Source organism: Engystomops pustulosus, unplaced genomic scaffold (genome assembly GCF_040894005.1).
Source record: "Engystomops pustulosus unplaced genomic scaffold, aEngPut4.maternal MAT_SCAFFOLD_88, whole genome shotgun sequence".
Taxonomy (NCBI): domain Eukaryota; kingdom Metazoa; phylum Chordata; class Amphibia; order Anura; family Leptodactylidae; genus Engystomops; species Engystomops pustulosus.
In genome coordinates, this window is record NW_027284976.1 from 278,089 (window position 1) to 300,046 (window position 21,958).

The window sequence follows — 21,958 nt, forward strand, 5'->3', positions numbered from 1 at the left end:
CCTGCTACTACCAGACACATCCTGTATACAGCCAGTACTACCTCAGCCCAGCTGCTACCAGACACATCCTGTATACAGCCAGTACTACCTCAGCCCAGCTACTACCAGACACATCCTGTATACAGCCAGTACTACCTCAGCCCAGCTACTCCCTGACACATCCTGTATACAGCCAGTACTACCTCAGCCCAGCTACTACCAGACACATCCTGTATACAGCCAGTACTACCTCAGCCCAGCTACTACCAGACACATCCTGTATACAGCCAGTACTACCTCAGCCCAGCTACTACCAGACACATCCTGTATACAGCCAGTACTACCTCAGCCCAGCTACTACCAGACACATCCTGTATACAGTCAGTACTACCTCAGCCCGGCTACTACCAGACACATCCTGTATACAGCCAGTACTACTGGACACATCCTGTATACAGCCAGTACTACCTCAGCCCGGATACTACCAGACACATCCTGTATACAGCCAGTACTACCTCAGCCCAGCTACTACCAGACACATCCTGTATACAGCCAGTAATACCTCAGCCCAGCTACTACCAGACACATCCTGTATACAGCCAGTACTACCTCAGCCCGGCTACTACCAGACACATCCTGTATACAGCCAGTACTACCTCAGCCCAGCTACTACCAGACACATCCTGTATACAGCCAGTACTACCTCAGCCCAGCTACTCCCTGACACATCCTGTATACAGCCAGTACTACCTCAGCCCAGCTACTACCAGACACATCCTGTATACAGCCAGTACTACCTCAGCCCAGCTACTACCAGACACATCCTGTATACAGCCAGTACTACCTCAGCCCAGCTACTACCAGACACATCCTGTATACAGCCAGTACTACCTCAGCCCTGCTACTACTAGACACATCCTGTATACAGCCAGTACTACCTCAGCCCAGCTACTACCAGACACATCCTGTATACAGCCAGTACTACCTCAGCCCGGCTACTACCAGACACATCCTGTATACAGCCAGTACTACCTCATCCCAGCTACTACCAGACACATCCTGTATACAGCCAGTACTACCTCAGCCCAGCTACTACCAGACACATCCTGTATACAGCCAGTACTACCTCAGCCCTGCTACTACCAGACACATCCTGTATACAGCCAGTACTACCAGACACATCCTATATACAGCCAGTACTACCAGACACATCCTGTATACAGCCAGTACTACCTCAGCCCAGCTACTACCAGACACATCCTGTATACATCCAGTACTACCTCAGCCCGGCTACTACCAGACACATCCTGTTTACAGCCAGTACTACCAGACACATCCTGAATACAGCCAGTACTACCTCAGCCCGGCTACTACCAGACACATCCTGTATACAGCCAGTACTACCGCAGCCCAGCTACTACCAGACACATCCTGTATACAGCCAGTACTACCTCAGCCCAGCTACAACCAGACACATCCTGTATAGAGCCAGTACTACCGCAGCCCAGCTACTACCAGACACATCCTGTATACAGCCAGTACTACCAGACACATCCTGTATACAGCCAGTACTACCTCAGCCCGGCTACTACCAGACACATCCTGTATACAGCCAGTACTACCTCAGCCCAGCTACTACCAGACACACCCTGTATACAGCCAGTACTACCTCAGCCCAGCTACTACCAGACACATCCTGTATACAGCCAGTACTACCTCAGCCCAGCTACTACCAGACACATCCTGTATACAGCCAGTACTACCTCAGCCCGGCTACTACCAGACATATCCTGTATACAGCCAGTACTACCTCAGCCCGGCTACTACCAGACACATCCTGTATACAGCCAGTACTACCTCAGCCCAGCTACTACCAGACACATCCTGTATACAACCAGTACTACCTCAGCCCAGCTACTACCAGACACATCCTGTATACAGCCAGTACTACCTCAGCCCGGCTACTACCAGACACATCCTGTATACAGCCAGTACTACCTCAGCCCGGCTACCACCAGACACATCCTGTATACAGCCAGTACTACCTCAGCCCGGCTACTACCAGACACATCCTGTATACAGCCAGTACTACCTCAGCCCAGCTACTACCAGACACATCCTGTATACAGCCAGTACTACCTCAGCCCAGCTACTACCAGACACATCCTGTATACAGCCAGTACTACCTCAGCCCGGCTACTACCAGACACATCCTGTATACAGCCAGTACTACCTCAGCCCAGCTACTACCAGACACATCCTGTATACAGCCAGTACTACCTCAGCCCAGCTACTACCAGACACATCCTGCATACAGGCAGTACTACCTCAGCCCTGCTACTACCAGACACATCCTGTATACAGCCAGTACTACCTCAGCCCTGCTACTACCAGACACATCCTGTATACAGCCAGTACTACCTCAGCCCAGCTACTACCAGACACATCCTATATACAGCCAGTACTACCTCAGCCCGGCTACTACCAGACACATCCTGTATACAGCCAGTACTACCTCAGCCCGGCTACTACCAGACACATCCTATATACAGCCAGTACTACCTCAGCCCGGCTACTACCAGACACATCCTATATACAGCCAGTACTACCTCAGCCCGGCTACTACCAGACACATCCTGTATACAGCCAGTACTACCTCAGCCCTGCTACTACCAGACACATCCTGTATACAGCCAGTACTACCTCAGCCCAGCTACTACCAGACACATCCTGTATACAGCCAGCACTACATCAGCCCGGCTACTACCAGACACATCCTGTATGCTGCCAGTACTACCTCAGCCCAGCTACTACCAGACACATCCTATATACAGCCAGCACTACATCAGCCCGGCTACTACCAGACACATCCTGTATACAGCCAGTACTACCTCAGCCCAACTACTACCAGACGCATCCTGTATACAGCCAGTACTACCTCAGCCCGGCTACTACCAGACGCATCCTGTATACAGCCAGTACTACCTCAGCCCAGCTACTACCAGACACATCCTGTATACAGCCAGTACTACCTCAGCCCAGCTACTACCAGACACATCCTGTATACAGCCAGTACTACCAGACACATCCTGTATACAGCCAGTACTACCAGACACATCCTATATACAGCCAGTACTACCAGACACATCCTATATACAGCCAGTACTACCTCAGCCCGGCTACTATCAGACACATCCTCTGTACAGCCAGTACTACCTCAGCCCAGCTACTACCAGACACATCCTGTATACAGCCAGTACTACCTCAGCCCGGCTACTACCAGACATATCCTGTATACAGCCAGTACTACCTCAGCCCGGCTACTACCAGACACATCCTGTATACAGCCAGTACTACCTCAGCCCAGCTACTACCAGACACATCCAGTATACAGCCAGTACTACCTCAGCCCAGCTACTACTAGACACATCCTGTATACAGCCAGTACTACCTCAGCCCGGCTACTACCAGACACATCCTGTATACAGCCAGTACTATCACAGCCCGGCTACTACCAGACACATCCTGTATACAGCCAGTACTACCTCAGCCCGGCTACTACCAGACACACCCTGTATACAGCCAGTACTACCTCAGCCCAGCTACTACCAGACACATCCTGTATACAGCCAGTACTACCAGACACATCCTGTATACAGCCAGTACTACCAGACACATCCTGTATACAGCCAGTACTACCTCAGCCCGGCTACTACCAGAAACATCCTGTATACAGCCAGTACTACCTCAGCCCAGTTACTACCAGACACATCCTGTATACAGCCAGTACTACCAGACACATCCTGTATACAGCCAGTACTACCTCAGCCCGGCTACTACCAGACACATCCTGTATACAGCCAGTACTACCTCAGCCCGGCTACTACCAGACACATCCTGTATACAGCCAGTACTACCTCAGCCCAGCTACTACCAGACACATTCTGTATACAGCCAGTACTACCTCAGCCCAGCTTATACCAGACACATTCTGTATACAGCCAGTACTACCAGACACATCCTATATGCAGCCAGTACTACCAGACACATCCTATATACAGCCAGTACTACCAGACACAAACTATATACAGCCAGTACTACCAGACACATCCTATATACAGGCAGTACTACCAGATACATCCTATATACAGCCAGTACTACCAGACACATCCTGTATACAGCCAGTACTACCTCAGCCCAGCTACTACCAGACACATCCTGTATACAGCCAGTACTACCTCAGCCAAACTACTACCAGACACATCCTGTATACAGTCAGTACTACCTCAGCCCGGCTACAACCAGACACATCCTGTATACAGCCAGTACTACCTCAGCCCTGCTACTACCAGACACATCCTGTATACAGCCAGTACTACCTCAGCCCGGCTACTACCAGACACATCCTGTATACAGCCAGTACTACCTCAGCCCAGCTGCTACCAGACACATCCTCTATACAGCCAGTACTACCTCAGCCCAGCTACTACCAGACACATCCTGTATACAGCCAGTACTACCTCAGCCCAGCTACTACCAGACACATCCTGTATACAGCCAGTACTACCTCAGCCCAGCTAATACCAGACACATCCTGTATACAGCCAGTACTACCTCAGCCCAGATACTACCAGACACATCCTGTATACAGCCAGTACTACCTCAGCCCGGCTACTACCAGACACATCCTGTATACAGCCAGTACTATCTCAGCCCAGCTACTAACACACACATCCTGTATACAGCCAGTACTACCTCAGCCCGGCTACTACCAGACACATCCTGTATACAGCTAGTACTACCTCAGCCCAGCTACTAACACACACATCCTGTATACTGCCAGTACTACCTCAGCCCTGCTACTACCAAACACATCCTGTATACAGCCAATACTACCTCAGCCCAGCTACTACTAGACACATCCTGTCTACAGCTAGCACTACCAGACACATCCTATATACAGCCAGTACTACCAGACACATCCTGTATACAGCCAGTACTACCTCAGCCCAGCTACTACCAGACACATCCTGTATACAGTCGGTACTACCTCAGCCCGGCTACCACCAGACACATCCTGTATACAGCCAGTACTACCTCAGCCCTGCTACTACCAGACACATCCTGTATACAGCCAGTACTACCTCAGCCCAGCTACTACCAGACACATCCTGTATACAGCCAGTACTACCTCAGCCCGGCTACTACCAGACACATCCTGTATACAGCCAGTACTAACTCAGCCCAGCTACTACCGGACACATCCTGTATACAGCCAGTACTACCTCAGCCCGGCTACTACCAGACACATCCTGTATACAGCCAGTACTACCTCAGCCCGGCTACTACCAGACACATCCTGTATACAGCCAGTACTACCTCAGCCCAGCTACTACCAGACACATCCTGTATACAGCCAGTACTACCTCAGCCCAGCTACTACCAGACACATCCTGTATACAGCCAGTACTACCTCAGCCCGGCTACTACCAGACACATCCTATATACAGCCAGTACTACCTCAGCCCAGCTACTACCAGACACATCCTATATACAGCCAGTACCACCAGACACATCCTGTATACAGCCAGTACTACCTCAGCCCAGCTACTACCAGACACATCCTGTATACAGCCAGTACTACCTTAGCCCAGCTACTACCAGACACATCCTGTATACAGCCAGCACTACCTCAGCCCAGCTACTACCAGACACATCCTATATACAGCCAGTACTACCTCAGCCCGGCTACTACCAGACACATCCTATATACAGCCAGTACCACCAGACACATCCTGTATACAGCCAGTACTACCTCAGCCCAGCTACTACCAGACACATCCTGTATACAGCCAGTACTACCTTAGCCCAGCTACTACCAGACACATCCTGTATACAGCCAGCACTACCTCAGCCCAGCTACTACCAGACACATCCTATATACAGCCAGTACTACCTCAGCCCAGCTACTACCAGACACATCCTGTATACAGCCAGTACTACATCAGCCCGGCTACTACCAGACACATCCTGTATACAGCCAGTACTACCTCAGCCCGGCTACTACCAGACACATCCTGTATACAGCCAGTACTACCTCAGCCCAGCTACTACCAGACACATCCTGTATACATCCAGAACTACCTCAGCCCGGCTACTACCAGACACATCCTGTATACAGCCAGTACTACCTCAGCCCGGCTACTACCAGACACATCCTGTATACAGCCAGTACTACCTCAGCCCAGCTACTACCAGACACATCCTGTATACAGCCAGTACTACCTCAGCCCGGCTACTACCAGACACATCCTGTATACAGCCAGTGCTACCTCAGCCCGGCTACTACCAGACACATCCTGTATACAGCCAGTACTACCTCAGCCCAGCTACTACCAGACACATCCTGTATACAGCCAGTACTACCTCAGCCCAGCTACTACCAGACACATCCTATATACAGCCAGTACTACCTCAGCCCAGCTACTACCAGACACCTCCTGTATACAGCCAGTACTACCTCAGCCCGGCTACCACCAGAAACATCCTGTATACAGCCAGCACTACAACAGCCCAGCTACTACCAGACACATCCTGTATACAGCCAGTACTACCTCAGCCCGGCTACTACCAGACACATCCTGTATACAGCCAGTACTATCTCAGCTCCTACCAGACACATCCTGTATACGGCCAGTACTACCTCAGCCTAGCAACTACCAGACACATCCTGTATACAGCCAGTACTACCAGACACATCCTATATACAGCCAGTACTACCAGACACATCCTATATACAGCAAGTACTACCAGACACATCCTATATACAGCCAGTACTACCAGACACATCCTATATACAGCCAGTACTACCAGACACATCCTGTATACAGCCAGTACTACCTCAGCCTGGCTACTACCAGACACATCCTGTATACAGCCAGTACTACCTCAGCCCGGCTACTACCAGACACATCCTGTATAGAGCCAGTACTAACTCAGCCCAGCTACTACCAGACACATCCTGTATACAGCCAGTACTACCTCAGCCCGGCTACCACCAGAAACATCCTGTATACAGCCAGCACTACAACAGCCCAGCTACTACCAGACACATCCTGTATACAGCCAGTACTACCTCAGCCCGGCTACTACCAGACACATCCTGTATACAGCCAGTACTATCTCAGCTCCTACCAGACACATCCTGTATACGGCCAGTACTACCTCAGCCTAGCAACTACCAGACACATCCTGTATACAGCCAGTACTATCACAGCCCGGCTACTACCAGACACATCCTGTATACAGCCAGTACTACCTCAGCCCGGCTACTACCAGACACACCCTGTATACAGCCAGTACTACCTCAGCCCAGCTACTACCAGACACATCCTGTATACAGCCAGTACTACCAGACACATCCTGTATACAGCCAGTACTACCAGACACATCCTGTATACAGCCAGTACTACCTCAGCCCGGCTACTACCAGAAACATCCTGTATACAGCCAGTACTACCTCAGCCCAGCTACTACCAGACACATCCTGTATACAGCCAGTACTACCAGACACATCCTGTATACAGCCAGTACTACCTCAGCCCGGCTACTACCAGACACATCCTGTATACAGCCAGTACTACCTCAGCCCGGCTACTACCAGACACATCCTGTATACAGCCAGTACTACCTCAGCCCAGCTACTACCAGACACATTCTGTATACAGCCAGTACTACCTCAGCCCAGCTTATACCAGACACATTCTGTATACAGCCAGTACTACCAGACACATCCTATATGCAGCCAGTACTACCAGACACATCCTATATACAGCCAGTACTACCAGACACAAACTATATACAGCCAGTACTACCAGACACATCCTATATACAGGCAGTACTACCAGATACATCCTATATACAGCCAGTACTACCAGACACATCCTGTATACAGCCAGTACTACCTCAGCCCAGCTACTACCAGACACATCCTGTATACAGCCAGTACTACCTCAGCCAAACTACTACCAGACACATCCTGTATACAGTCAGTACTACCTCAGCCCGGCTACAACCAGACACATCCTGTATACAGCCAGTACTACCTCAGCCCTGCTACTACCAGACACATCCTGTATACAGCCAGTACTACCTCAGCCCGGCTACTACCAGACACATCCTGTATACAGCCAGTACTACCTCAGCCCAGCTGCTACCAGACACATCCTCTATACAGCCAGTACTACCTCAGCCCAGCTACTACCAGACACATCCTGTATACAGCCAGTACTACCTCAGCCCAGCTACTACCAGACACATCCTGTATACAGCCAGTACTACCTCAGCCCAGCTAATACCAGACACATCCTGTATACAGCCAGTACTACCTCAGCCCAGATACTACCAGACACATCCTGTATACAGCCAGTACTACCTCAGCCCGGCTACTACCAGACACATCCTGTATACAGCCAGTACTATCTCAGCCCAGCTACTAACACACACATCCTGTATACAGCCAGTACTACCTCAGCCCGGCTACTACCAGACACATCCTGTATACAGCTAGTACTACCTCAGCCCAGCTACTAACACACACATCCTGTATACTGCCAGTACTACCTCAGCCCTGCTACTACCAAACACATCCTGTATACAGCCAATACTACCTCAGCCCAGCTACTACTAGACACATCCTGTCTACAGCTAGCACTACCAGACACATCCTATATACAGCCAGTACTACCAGACACATCCTGTATACAGCCAGTACTACCTCAGCCCAGCTACTACCAGACACATCCTGTATACAGTCGGTACTACCTCAGCCCGGCTACCACCAGACACATCCTGTATACAGCCAGTACTACCTCAGCCCTGCTACTACCAGACACATCCTGTATACAGCCAGTACTACCTCAGCCCAGCTACTACCAGACACATCCTGTATACAGCCAGTACTACCTCAGCCCGGCTACTACCAGACACATCCTGTATACAGCCAGTACTAACTCAGCCCAGCTACTACCGGACACATCCTGTATACAGCCAGTACTACCTCAGCCCGGCTACTACCAGACACATCCTGTATACAGCCAGTACTACCTCAGCCCGGCTACTACCAGACACATCCTGTATACAGCCAGTACTACCTCAGCCCAGCTACTACCAGACACATCCTGTATACAGCCAGTACTACCTCAGCCCAGCTACTACCAGACACATCCTGTATACAGCCAGTACTACCTCAGCCCGGCTACTACCAGACACATCCTATATACAGCCAGTACTACCTCAGCCCAGCTACTACCAGACACATCCTATATACAGCCAGTACCACCAGACACATCCTGTATACAGCCAGTACTACCTCAGCCCAGCTACTACCAGACACATCCTGTATACAGCCAGTACTACCTTAGCCCAGCTACTACCAGACACATCCTGTATACAGCCAGCACTACCTCAGCCCAGCTACTACCAGACACATCCTATATACAGCCAGTACTACCTCAGCCCGGCTACTACCAGACACATCCTATATACAGCCAGTACCACCAGACACATCCTGTATACAGCCAGTACTACCTCAGCCCAGCTACTACCAGACACATCCTGTATACAGCCAGTACTACCTTAGCCCAGCTACTACCAGACACATCCTGTATACAGCCAGCACTACCTCAGCCCAGCTACTACCAGACACATCCTATATACAGCCAGTACTACCTCAGCCCAGCTACTACCAGACACATCCTGTATACAGCCAGTACTACATCAGCCCGGCTACTACCAGACACATCCTGTATACAGCCAGTACTACCTCAGCCCGGCTACTACCAGACACATCCTGTATACAGCCAGTACTACCTCAGCCCAGCTACTACCAGACACATCCTGTATACATCCAGAACTACCTCAGCCCGGCTACTACCAGACACATCCTGTATACAGCCAGTACTACCTCAGCCCGGCTACTACCAGACACATCCTGTATACAGCCAGTACTACCTCAGCCCAGCTACTACCAGACACATCCTGTATACAGCCAGTACTACCTCAGCCCGGCTACTACCAGACACATCCTGTATACAGCCAGTGCTACCTCAGCCCGGCTACTACCAGACACATCCTGTATACAGCCAGTACTACCTCAGCCCAGCTACTACCAGACACATCCTGTATACAGCCAGTACTACCTCAGCCCAGCTACTACCAGACACATCCTATATACAGCCAGTACTACCTCAGCCCAGCTACTACCAGACACCTCCTGTATACAGCCAGTACTACCTCAGCCCGGCTACCACCAGAAACATCCTGTATACAGCCAGCACTACAACAGCCCAGCTACTACCAGACACATCCTGTATACAGCCAGTACTACCTCAGCCCGGCTACTACCAGACACATCCTGTATACAGCCAGTACTATCTCAGCTCCTACCAGACACATCCTGTATACGGCCAGTACTACCTCAGCCTAGCAACTACCAGACACATCCTGTATACAGCCAGTACTACCAGACACATCCTATATACAGCCAGTACTACCAGACACATCCTATATACAGCAAGTACTACCAGACACATCCTATATACAGCCAGTACTACCAGACACATCCTATATACAGCCAGTACTACCAGACACATCCTGTATACAGCCAGTACTACCTCAGCCTGGCTACTACCAGACACATCCTGTATACAGCCAGTACTACCTCAGCCCGGCTACTACCAGACACATCCTGTATAGAGCCAGTACTAACTCAGCCCAGCTACTACCAGACACATCCTGTATACAGCCAGTACTACCTCAGCCCGGCTACCACCAGAAACATCCTGTATACAGCCAGCACTACAACAGCCCAGCTACTACCAGACACATCCTGTATACAGCCAGTACTACCTCAGCCCGGCTACTACCAGACACATCCTGTATACAGCCAGTACTATCTCAGCTCCTACCAGACACATCCTGTATACGGCCAGTACTACCTCAGCCTAGCAACTACCAGACACATCCTGTATACAGCCAGTACTACCAGACACATCCTATATACAGCCAGTACTACCAGACACATCCTATATACAGCAAGTACTACCAGACACATCCTATATACAGCCAGTACTACCAGACACATCCTATATACAGCCAGTACTACCAGACACATCCTGTATACAGCCAGTACTACCTCAGCCTGGCTACTACCAGACACATCCTGTATACAGCCAGTACTACCTCAGCCCGGCTACTACCAGACACATCCTGTATACAGCCAGTACTAACTCAGCCCAGCTACTACCAGACACATCCTGTATACAGCCAGTACTACCTCAGCCCAGCTACTACCAGACACATCCTGTATACAGCCAGTACTACCTCAGCCCTGCTACTACCAGACACATCCTGTATACAGCCAGTACTACCTCAGCCCGGCTACTACCAGACACATCCTGTATACAGCCAGTACTACCTCAGCCCAGCTACTACCAGACACATCCTGTATACAGCCAGTACTACCAGACACATCCTGTATACAGCCAGTACTACCTCAGCCCGGCTACTACCAGACACATCCTGTATACAGCCAGTACTACCTCAGCCCGGCTACTACCAGACACATCCTGTATACAACCAGTACTACCTCAGCCCAGCTACTACCAGACACATCCTATATACAGCCAGTACTACCTCAGCCCGGCTACTACCAGACACATCCTGTATACAGCCAGTACAACCTCAGCCCAGCTACTCCCTGACACATCCTGTATACAGCCAGTACTACCTCAGCCCAGCTACTACCAGACACATCCTGTATACAGCCAGTACTACCTCAGCCCAGCTACTACCAGACACATCCTGTATACAGCCAGTACTACCTCAGCCCGGCTACTACCAGACACATCCTGTATACAGCCAGTACTACCTCAGCCCAGCTACTACCAGACACATCCTGTATACAGCCAGTACTACCTCAGCCCAGCTACTACCAGACACATCCTGTATACAGCCAGTACTACCTCAGCCCGGCTACTACCAGACACATCCTGTATACAGCCAGTGCTACCTCAGCCCGGCTACTACCAGACACATCCTGTATACAGCCAGTACTACCTCAGCCCAGCTACTACCAGACACATCCTGTATACAGCCAGCACTACCTCAGCCCAGCTACTACCAGACACATCCTATATACAGCCAGTACTACCTCAGCCCAGCTACTACCAGACACCTCCTGTATACAGCCAGCACTACAACAGCCCAGCTACTACCAGACACATCCTGTATACAGCCAGTACTACCTCAGCCCGGCTACTACCAGACACATCCTGTATACAGCCAGTACTATCTCAGCTCCTACCAGACACATCCTGTATACGGCCAGTACTACCTCAGCCTAGCAACTACCAGACACATCCTGTATACAGCCAGTACTACCAGACACATCCTATATACAGCCAGTACTACCAGACACATCCTATATACAGCCAGTACTACCAGACACATCCTATATACAGCCAGTACTACCAGACACATCCTGTATACAGCCAGTACTACCTCAGCCCGGCTACTACCAGACACATCCTGTATACAGCCAGTACTACCTCAGCCTGGCTACTACCAGACACATCCTGTATACAGCCAGTACTACCTCAGCCCGGCTACTACCAGACACATCCTGTATACAGCCAGTACTAACTCAGCCCAGCTACTACCAGACACATCCTGTATACAGCCAGTACTACCTCAGCCCAGCTACTACCAGACACATCCTGTATACAGCCAGTACTACCTCAGCCCTGCTACTACCAGACACATCCTGTATACAGCCAGTACTACCAGACACATCCTGTATACAGCCAGTACTACCTCAGCCCGGCTACTACCAGACACATCCTGTATACAGCCAGTACTACCTCAGCCCGGCTACTACCAGACACATCCTGTATACAGCCAGTACTACCTCAGCCCAGCTACTACCAGACACATCCTATATACAGCCAGTACTACCTCAGCCCGGCTACTACCAGACACATCCTGTATACAGCCAGTACAACCTCAGCCCAGCTACTCCCTGACACATCCTGTATACAGCCAGTACTACCTCAGCCCAGCTACTACCAGACACATCCTGTATACAGCCAGTACTACCTCAGCCCAGCTACTACCAGACACATGCTGTATACAGCCAGTACTACCTCAGCCCGGCTACAACCAGACACATCCTGTATACTGCCAGTACTACCTCATCCCAGCTACTACCAGACACATCCTGTATACAGCCAGTACTACCTCAGCCCAGCTACTACCAGACACATCCTGTATACAGCCAGTACTACCTCAGCCCAGCTACTACCAGACACATCCTGTATACAGCCAGTACTACCTCAGCCCAGCTACTACCAGACACATCCTGTATACTGCCAGTACTACCTCAGCCCTGCTACTACAAGACACATCCTATATACAGCCAGTACTACCTCAGCCCGGCTACTACCAGATACTTCCTGTATACAGCCAGTACTACTGGACACATCCTGTATACAGCCAGTACTACCTCAGCCCGGCTACTACCAGACACATCCTGTATACAGCCAGTACTACCTCAGCCCTGCTACTACCAGACACATCCTGTATACAGCCAGTACTACCTCAGCCCAGCTGCTACCAGACACACCCTGTATACAGCCAGTACTACCTCAGCCCAGCTACTACCAGACACATCCTGTATACAGCCAGTACTACCTCAGCCCAGCTACTCCCTGACACATACTTTATACAGCCAGTACTACCTCAGCCCAGCTAATACCAGACACATCCTGTATACAGCCAGTACTACCTCAGCCCAGCTACTACCAGACACATCCTGTATACAGCCAGTACTACCTCAGCCCAGCTACTACCAGACACATCCTATATACAGCCAGTACTACCTCAGCCCGGCTACTACCAGACACATCCTGTATACAGCCAGTACTACTGGACACATCCTGTATACAGCCAGTACTACCTCAGCCCGGATACTACCAGACACATCCTGTATACAGCCAGTACTACCTCAGCCCGGCTACTACCAGACACATCCTGTATACAGCCAGTACTACCTCAGCCCAGCTACTACCAGACACATCCTGTATACAGCCAGTACTACCTCAGCCCAGCTACTCCCTGACACATCCTGTATACAGCCAGTACTACCTCAGCCCAGCTACTACCAGACACATCCTGTATACAGCCAGTACTACCTCAGCCCAGCTACTACCAGACACATCCTGTATACAGCCAGTACTACCTCAGCCCAGCTACTACCAGACACATCCTGTATACAGCCAGTACTACCTCAGCCCTGCTACTACTAGACACATCCTGTATACAGCCAGTACTACCTCAGCCCAGCTACTACCAGACACATCCTGTATACAGCCAGTACTACCTCAGCCCGGCTACTACCAGACACATCCTGTATACAGCCAGTACTACCTCATCCCAGCTACTACCAGACACATCCTGTATACAGCCAGTACTACCTCAGCCCAGCTACTACCAGACACATCCTGTATACAGCCAGTACTACCTCAGCCCTGCTACTACCAGACACATCCTGTATACAGCCAGTACTACCAGACACATCCTATATACAGCCAGTACTACCAGACACATCCTGTATACAGCCAGTACTACCTCAGCCCAGCTACTACCAGACACATCCTGTATACAGCCAGTACTACCTCAGCCCGGCTACTACCAGACACATCCTGTATACAGCCAGTACTACCGCAGCCCAGCTACTACCAGACACATCCTGTTTACAGCCAGTACTACCAGACACATCCTGAATACAGCCAGTACTACCTCAGCCCGGCTACTACCAGACACATCCTGTATACAGCCAGTACTACCGCAGCCCAGCTACTACCAGACACATCCTGTATACAGCCAGTACTACCAGACACATCCTGAATACAGCCAGTACTACCTCAGCCCGGCTACTACCAGACACATCCTGTATACAGCCAGTACTAACGCAGCCCAGCTACTACCAGACACATCCTGTATACAGCCAGTACTACCAGACACATCCTGTATACAGCCAGTACTACCTCAGCCCGGCTACTACCAGACACATCCTGTATACAGCCAGTACTACCTCAGCCCAGCTACTACCAGACACACCCTGTATACAGCCAGTACTACCTCAGCCCAGCTACTACCAGACACATCCTGTATACAGCCAGTACTACCTCAGCCCAGCTACTACCAGACACATCCTGTATACAGCCAGTACTACCTCAGCCCAGCTACTACCAGACACAACCTGTATACAGCCAGTACTACCTCAGCCCGGCTACTACCAGACACATCCTGTATACAGCCAGTACTACCTCAGCCCGGCTACTACCAGACATATCCTGTATACAGCCAGTACTACCTCAGCCCGGCTACTACCAGACACATCCTGTATACAGCCAGTACTACCTCAGCCCAGCTACTACCAGACACATCCTGTATACAACCAGTACTACCTCAGCCCAGCTACTACCAGACACATCCTGTATACAGCCAGTACTACCTCAGCCCGGCTACTACCAGACACATCCTGTATACAGCCAGTACTACCTCAGCCCGGCTACTACCAGACACATCCTGTATACAGCCAGTACTACCTCAGCCCGGCTACCACCAGACACATCCTGTATACAGCCAGTACTACCTCAGCCCGGCTACTACCAGACACATCCTGTATACAGCCAGTACTACCTCAGCCCGGCTACTACCAGACACATCCTGTATACAGCCAGTACTACCTCAGCCCGGCTACTACCAGACACATCCTGTATACAGCCAGTACTACCTCAGCCCGGCTACTACCAGACACATCCTGTATACAGCCAGTACTACCTCAGCCCAGCTACTACCAGACACATCCTGTATACAGCCAGTACTACCTCAGCCCAGCTACTACCAGACACATCCTGTATACAGCCAGTACTACATCAGCCCGGCTACTACCAGACACATCCTGTATACAGCCAGTACTACCTCAGCCCAGCTACTACCAGACACATCCTGTATACAGCCAGTACTACCTCAGCCCTGCTACTACCAGACACATCCTGTATACAGCCAGTACTACCAGACACATCCTGTATACAGCCAGTACTACCTCAGCCCGGCTACTACCAGACACATCCTGTATGCAGCCAGTACTACCTCAGCCCGGCTACTAGCAGACACATCCTGTATACAGCCAGTACTACCTCAGCCCAGCTACTACCAGACACATCCTGTATACAGCCAGTACTACCTCAGCCCTGCTACTACCAGACACATCCTGTATACAGCCAGTACTACCTCAGCCCGGCTACTACCAGACACATCCTGTATACAGCCAGTACTACCTCAGCCCGGCTACTACCAGACACATCCTGTATACAGCCAGTACTACCTCAGCCCAGCTACTACCAGACACATCCTGTATACAGCCAGTACTACCTCAGCCCAGCTACTACCAGACACATCCTGTATACAGCCAGTACTACCTCAGCCCAGATACTACCAGACACATCCTGTATACAGCCAGTACTACCTCAGCCCAGCTACTACCAGACACACCCTGTATACAGCCAGTACTGCCTCAGCCCAGCTACTACCAGACACATCCTATATACAGCCAGTACTACCTCAGCCCGGCTACTACCAGACACATCCTGTATACAGCCAGTACTACCTCAGCCCGGCTACTACCAGACACATCCTGTATACAGCCAGCTACTACCTCAGTCCAGCTACTACCAGACACACCCTGTATACAGCCAGTACTACCTCAGTCCAGCTACTACCAGACACATCCTGTATACAGCCAGTACTACCTCAGCCCAGCTACTACCAGACACATCCTGCATACAGGCAGTACTACCTCAGCCCTGCTACTACCAGACACATCCTGTATACAGCCAGTACTACCTCAGCCCTGCTACTACCAGACACATCCTGTATACAGCCAGTACTACCTCAGCCCAGCTACTACCAGACACATCCTATATACAGCCAGTACTACCTCAGCCCGGCTACTACCAGACACATCCTGTATACAGCCAGTACTACCTCAGCCCTGCTACTACCAGACACATCCTGTATACAGCCAGTACTACCTCAGCCCAGCTACTACCAGACACATCCTGTATACAGCCAGCACTACATCAGCCCGGCTACTACCAGACACATCCTGTATGCTGCCAGTACTACCTCAGCCCAGCTACTACCAGACACATCCTATATACAGCCAGCACTACATCAGCCCGGCTACTACCAGACACATCCTGTATACAGCCAGTACTACCTCAGCCCAACTACTACCAGACGCATCCTGTATACAGCCAGTACTACCTAAGCCCGGCTACTACCAGACGCATCCTGTATACAGCCAGTACTACCTCAGCCCAGCTACTACCAGACACATCCTGTATACAGCCAGTACTACCTCAGCCCAGCTATTACCAGACACATCCTGTATACAGCCAGTACTACCAGACACATCCTGTATACAGCCAGTACTACCAGACACATCCTATATACAGCCAGTACTACCAGACACATCCTATATACAGCCAGTACTACCTCAGCCCAGCTACTACCAGACACCTCCTGTATACAGCCAGTACTACCTCAGCCCAGCTACTACCAGACACATCCTGTATACAGCCAGTACTACCAGACACATCCTATATACAGCCAGTACTACCTCAGCCCGGCTACTACCAGACACATCCTGTATACAGCCAGTACTACCTCAGCCCAGCTACTACCAGACACCTCCTGTATACAGCCAGTACTACCTCAGCCCAGCTACTACCAGACAGATCCTGTATACAGCCAGTACTACCTCAGCCCAGCTACTACCAGACACATCCTGTATACAGCCAGTACTACCTCAGCCCGGCTACTACCAGACACATCCTGTATACAGCCAGTACTACCTCAGCCCAGCTACTACCAGACACATCCTATATACAGCCAGTACTACCAGACACATCCTATATACAGCCAGTACTACCTCAGCCCAGCTACTACCAGACACATCCTATATACAGCCAGTACTACCAGACACATCCTATATACAGCCAGTACTACCTCAGCCCGGCTACTACCAGACCCATCCTGTATACAGCCAGTACTACCAGACACCTCCTGTATACAGCCAGTACTACCTCAGCCCAGCTACTACCAGACACCTCCTGTATACAGCCAGTACTACCTCAGCCCAGCTACTACCAGACACATCCTGTATACAGCCAGTACTACCAGACACATCCTATATACAGCCAGTACTACCAGACACATCCTATATACAGCCAGTACTACCTCAGCCCAGCTACTACCAGACACATCCTGTATACAGCCAGTACTACCAGACACATCCTATATACAGCCAGTACTACCAGACACATCCTATATACAGCCAGTACTACCTCAGCCCAGCTACTACCAGACACATCCTGTATACAGCCAGTACTACCAGACATATCCTATATACAGCCAGTACTACCAGACACATCCTGTATACAGCCAGTACTACCTCAGCCCAGCTACTACCAGACACATCCTGTATACAGCTAGTACTACCTCAGCCCGGCTACTACCAGACACATCCTGTATACAGCCAGTACTACCTCAGCCCAGCTTCTACCAGACACATCCTGTATACAGCCAGTACTACCTCAGCTCGGCTACTACCAGACACATCCTATATACAGCCAGTACTACCACAGCCCAGCTACTACCAGACACATCCTGTATACAGCCAGCACTACCAGACACATCCTATATACAGCCAGTACTACCAGACACATCCTATATACAGCCAGTACTACCAGACACATCCTATAAACAGCCAGTACTACCTCAGCCCAGCTACTACCAGACACATCCTGTATACAGCCAGTACTACCTCAGCTCGGCTACTACCAGACACATCCTATATACAGCCAGTACTACCTCAGCCCAGCTACTACCAGACACATCCTGTATACAGCCAGCACTACCTCAGCCCCGCTACTACCAGACACATCCTGTATACAGCCAGTACTACCTCAGCCTAGCTACTACCAGACACATCCTGTATACAGCCAGTGCTACCTCAGCCCGGCTACTACCAGACACATCCTGTATACAGCCAGTACTACCTCAGCCCGGCTACTACCAGACACATCCTGTATACAGCCAGTACTACCTCAGCTCGGCTACTACCAGACACATCCTATATACAGCCAGTACTACCTCAGCCCAGCTACTACCAGACACATCCTGTATACAGCCAGCACTACCTCAGCCCCGCTACTACCAGACACATCCTATATACAGCCAGTACTACCTCAGCCCAGCTACTACCAGACACATCCTATATACAGCCAGTACTACCTCAGCCCAGCTACTACCAGACACATCCTGTATACAGCCAGCACTACCTCAGCCCCGCTACTACCAGACACATCCTATATACAGCCAGTACTACCTCAGCCCAGCTACTACCAGACACATCCTATATACAGCCAGTACTACCTCAGCCCGGCTACTACCAGACACATCCTATATACAGCCAGTACTACCTCAGCCCGGCTACTACCAGACACATCCTATATACAGCCAGTACTACCAGACACATCCTATATACAGCCAGTACTACCAGACACATCCTATATACAGCCAGTTCTACCAGACACATCCTATATACAGCCAGTTCTACCAGACACATCCTATATACAGCCAGTACTACCAGACACATCCTATATACAGCCAGTTCTACCAGACACATCCTATATACAGCCAGTTCTACCAGACACATCCTGTATACAGCCAGTACTACCAGACACATCCTATATACAGCCAGTACTACCAGACACATCCTATATACAGCCAGTACTACCAGACACATCCTATATACAGCCAGTACTACTAGACACATCCTATATACAGCCAGTACTACCAGACACATCCTATATACAGCCAGTACTACCAGACACATCCTATATACAGCCAGTACTACCAGACACATCCTATATACAGCCAGTACTTTCTTTCCTGGGCTTTATAACCTTTTTCCCTGTCACCTTCTCATTCTGTAGTAAATTCTCTCACCTGGATCTTCCTCCTCAGCGAAAGCCACAATGTGAATTCCATCCTGATCGTCCTCCTGCAATAACAAAGAGATCAGTGGTCGGATTGAAATCGATTACACTGTAGAGGATATGGCGCAGTGTGTCAGTGCAGTGTATGTATTATGTGTAGCGGATTCGGAGCAGTGTGTCAGTGCAGTGTGTGTATTATGTGTATAGGATTTGGTGCAGTGTGTGTATTATGTGTAGAGGATTTGGTGCAGTGTGTCAGTGCAGTGTGTGTATTATGTGTAGAGGATTTGGTGCAGTGTGTCAGTGCAGTGTGGGTATGATGTGTAGAGGATTTGGTGCAGTGTGTAAGTGCAGTGTATGTATTATGTGTAGAGGATTTGGTGCAGTGTGTCAGTGCAGTGTGGGTATGATGTGTAGAGGATTTGGTGCAGTGTGTCAGTGCAGTGTGTGTATTATGTGTAGAGGATTTGGTGCAGTGTGTCAGTGCAACGTGTGCTTTATGTGTAGAGGATTTGGTGAGGTGTGTCAGTGCAGTGTGTGTATTATGTGTAGAGGATTTGGTGCAGTGTGTCAGTGCAGTGTGGGTATGATGTGTAGAGGATTTGGTGCAGTGTGTAAGTGCAGTGTGGGTATGATATGTATAGGATTTGGTGCAGTGTGTGTATTATGTGTAGAGGATTTGGTGCAGTGTGTCAGTGCAGTGTGTGTATTATGTGTAGAGGATTTGGTGCAGTGTGTGTATTATGTGTAGAGGATTTGGTGCAGTGTGTCAGTGCAGTGTGTGTATTATGTGTAGAGGATTTGGTGCAGTGTGTCAGTGCAGTGTATGCATTATGTGTAGAGGATTTGGTGCAGTGTGTCAGTGCAGTGTGTATTATGTGTAGAGGATTCGGCGCAGTGTGTCAGTGCAGTGTGTGTATTATGTGTAGAGGATTTGGTGCAGTGTGTCAGTGCAGTGTGTGTATTATGTGTAGAGGATTTGGTGCAGTGTGTCAGTGCAGTGTGTGTATTATGTGTAGAGGATTCGGCGCAGTGTGTCAGTGCAGTGTGTATTATGTGTAGAGGATTCGGCGCAGTGTGTCAGTGCAGTGTGTATTATGTGTAGAGGATTCGGCGCAGTGTGTCAGTGCAGTGTGTATTATGTGTAGAGGATTCGGCGCAGTGTGTCAGTGCAGTGTGTATTATGTGTAGAGGATTCGGCGCAGTGTGTCAGTGCAGTGTGTGTATTATGTGTAGAGGATTTGGTGCAGTGTGTCAGTGCAGTGTGTGTATTATGTGTAGAGGATTTGGTGCAGTGTGTCAGTGCAGTGTGTGTATTATGTGTAGAGGATTCGGCGCAGTGTGTCAGTGCAGTGTGTATTATGTGTAGAGGATTCGGCGCAGTGTGTCAGTGCAGTGTGTATTATGTGTAGAGGATTCGGCGCAGTGTGTCAGTGCAGTGTGTATTATGTGTAGAGGATTCGGCACAGTGTGTCAGTGCAGTGTGTGTATTATGTGTAGAGGATTTGGTGCAGTGTGTCAGTGCAGTGTATGCATTATGTGTAGAGGATTTGGTGCAGTGTGTCAGTGCAGTGTGTATTATGTGTAGAGGATTCGGCGCAGTGTGTCAGTGCAGTGTGTGTATTATGTGTAGAGGATTTGGTGCAGTGTGTCAGTGCAGTGTGTGTATTATGTGTAGAGGATTTGGTGCAGTGTGTCAGTGCAATGTGTGTATTATGTGTAGAGGATTCGGCGCAGTGTGTCAGTGCAGTGTGTATTATGTGTAGAGGATTCGGCGCAGTGTGTCAGTGCAGTGTGTATTATGTGTAGAGGATTCGGCGCAGTGTGTCAGTGCAGTTTGTATTATGTGT

At 50.1% G+C, this 21,958-nt stretch overlaps 1 protein-coding gene across 1 annotated transcript in view; it reads right to left on the reverse strand.

Moving 5' to 3' along the window:
* Window positions 1-21,958, reverse strand: part of LOC140106919 (calsequestrin-2-like) — a 141,412-nt gene that overhangs the window by 72,310 nt on the left and 47,144 nt on the right. The window contains exon 8 of the mRNA XM_072131557.1: window positions 20,119-20,173. Coding sequence (XP_071987658.1) covers window positions 20,119-20,173 — 55 coding nt within the window. The remainder of the gene's footprint in view (window positions 1-20,118; window positions 20,174-21,958) is intronic.